This window comes from Diaphorina citri, unplaced genomic scaffold (genome assembly GCF_000475195.1).
Source record: "Diaphorina citri unplaced genomic scaffold, Diaci psyllid genome assembly version 1.1 scaffold6427, whole genome shotgun sequence".
NCBI lineage: Eukaryota > Metazoa > Arthropoda > Insecta > Hemiptera > Psyllidae > Diaphorina > Diaphorina citri.
In genome coordinates this window covers 2,122-3,732 of record NW_007383803.1, presented here as the reverse complement: position 1 = coordinate 3,732, position 1,611 = coordinate 2,122, and the positions used below count along the sequence as shown (strand labels likewise).

Here is a 1,611-nt window from a genome sequence, read left to right as displayed (position 1 = left end):
AAAAAGTTCTTTAGGTTTTCACTCTCCTAAAATTAAAACTTTCTTGCCAGCCTAGTTAGCTTAGTTGGTAGTGCGTCTGCCTTGTAAGCGCTAGGCCGCGGGTTCGATTCCCGCCCGGGGCGGATTTTATCCTGATGGGATAATGTTCGTTCTCGGAACGGCTGGCTTTCCCCTATCCTGTCTTCCTTCTCTCTTCGATTTCGGGACTATAAGACCATAGCAGTTACAGTTCCCTCTGTCAAACTAGTCAGTTGATGCAACTGATATCTAGTCAAGTGAAGGTAAGAGCGCTTTAGAGAGGATCATTTAGGTCACCTTTACTCGCTAGAAAATCCTAATGCAATCTTGGCGCTTTATTTTTTTTTAAACGAATTTTCGCAGTTTTTATTTCGTATCAATGAAATAACTGACGTTGCATGTCTAGGTATCCCATAGTCTGCCTCCCATCAGATGGATGAGAAGAGACACAATACTTCCCATACAGGAGCTGGGTAAACAAGAGAACACAAGGAAATAATCCTTTTTTATGATGGCCATTAAACCAACTATGTAATTGATAATAAAACTCTCTCTCTTTTTTTTTATATGTTGAAGAGGTTTGATAGAGGGAACTGTAACTACTAAGGTCTGATTGGCCCGAAATTGAAGAGAGAAGGAAGACAGGATAGGAGAAAGCCAGCCGTTCCGAAGAAACTAGAAAGCTTTTTTTATGATGGCCATTAAACCAACTATGTAATTGATTCTAAAATTCTTATTTTTTTAGGAGGCTTAACAGAGGGAACTGTAACAGCTACTGACCTTTGTATGCACATATTATCTTCTTTCTCTCAAGAATATGTAAGATCTTTCTATTCTATGATACCCTAACTTACTGTAATCTCGTGTACTTTTTTAGAAAACTTCCGAGCAAGACTTGAGCGCGTCGCCGTCCGCTTCCTCCAGCTCCAAATGGGAGCTGCGCGCCTGTGCCTCTCTCCATGCCCTCACTTCCTCCCTGCCCTATCTCGTCATATTCGTTGCTTCGGCCGAGGTCGTGTTGGATCGGCTCGATTCGGAAACCGAACCCGCTAGACCACGCCCACATTTCGCGCCCCTATGTAAGGGGCTATTCAGTCCCAGTGTGTTTTATGAGGGGAGTGTGCCAGGGCTGATGAGGGTGTTTGATCACGTGACCGGTGAAGGGGAAGAGTGGGAGGAGCTGGATTGGCTCAAGACCACCTTGTAAGTAATTTCTTTCTGCTTGCCATGTAGGAGGTCCTGGGTTCGAATCCCACCATCGACAAAAAATTGTACTCTTTTTTCGATTGCGATTCAAATATTTAAACGGTTACTTTCTGGTGTTCTCGTGTTGATCCAGCACCTAAATGGGAAGTATTGTGTCTCGCCCATCTGATGAGAGGCGTGCTACGATACAGACCACATGCGTCTAATGTAGCAGTTGTTTCATTGCTACGAAAGAAAAACGGCGGTGAAACACTCATCCTGGATTGGCTCAAGACCACCTTGTAAGTAATTTCTTTCTGCTTGCCATGTAGAAGGTCCTGGGTTCGAATCCCACCATCGACAAAAAATTGTACTCTTTTTTCTATTGCGATTCAAATATTTAAACTG

General features: G+C 43.5%; 1 protein-coding gene across 1 annotated transcript; it reads left to right on the top strand.

The window, feature by feature from the left end:
• Window positions 1-249: 249 nt before the first annotated feature.
• LOC103521975 lies at window positions 250-1,221 on the top strand (the record flags this gene model as incomplete). The annotated part of the gene is made up of 2 exons (XM_008487079.2): window positions 250-281; window positions 896-1,221. Coding segments are annotated over exons 1-2 (353 nt in total), but the record flags the coding sequence as incomplete, so codon positions are not given.
• Window positions 1,222-1,611: the final 390 nt, after the last annotated feature.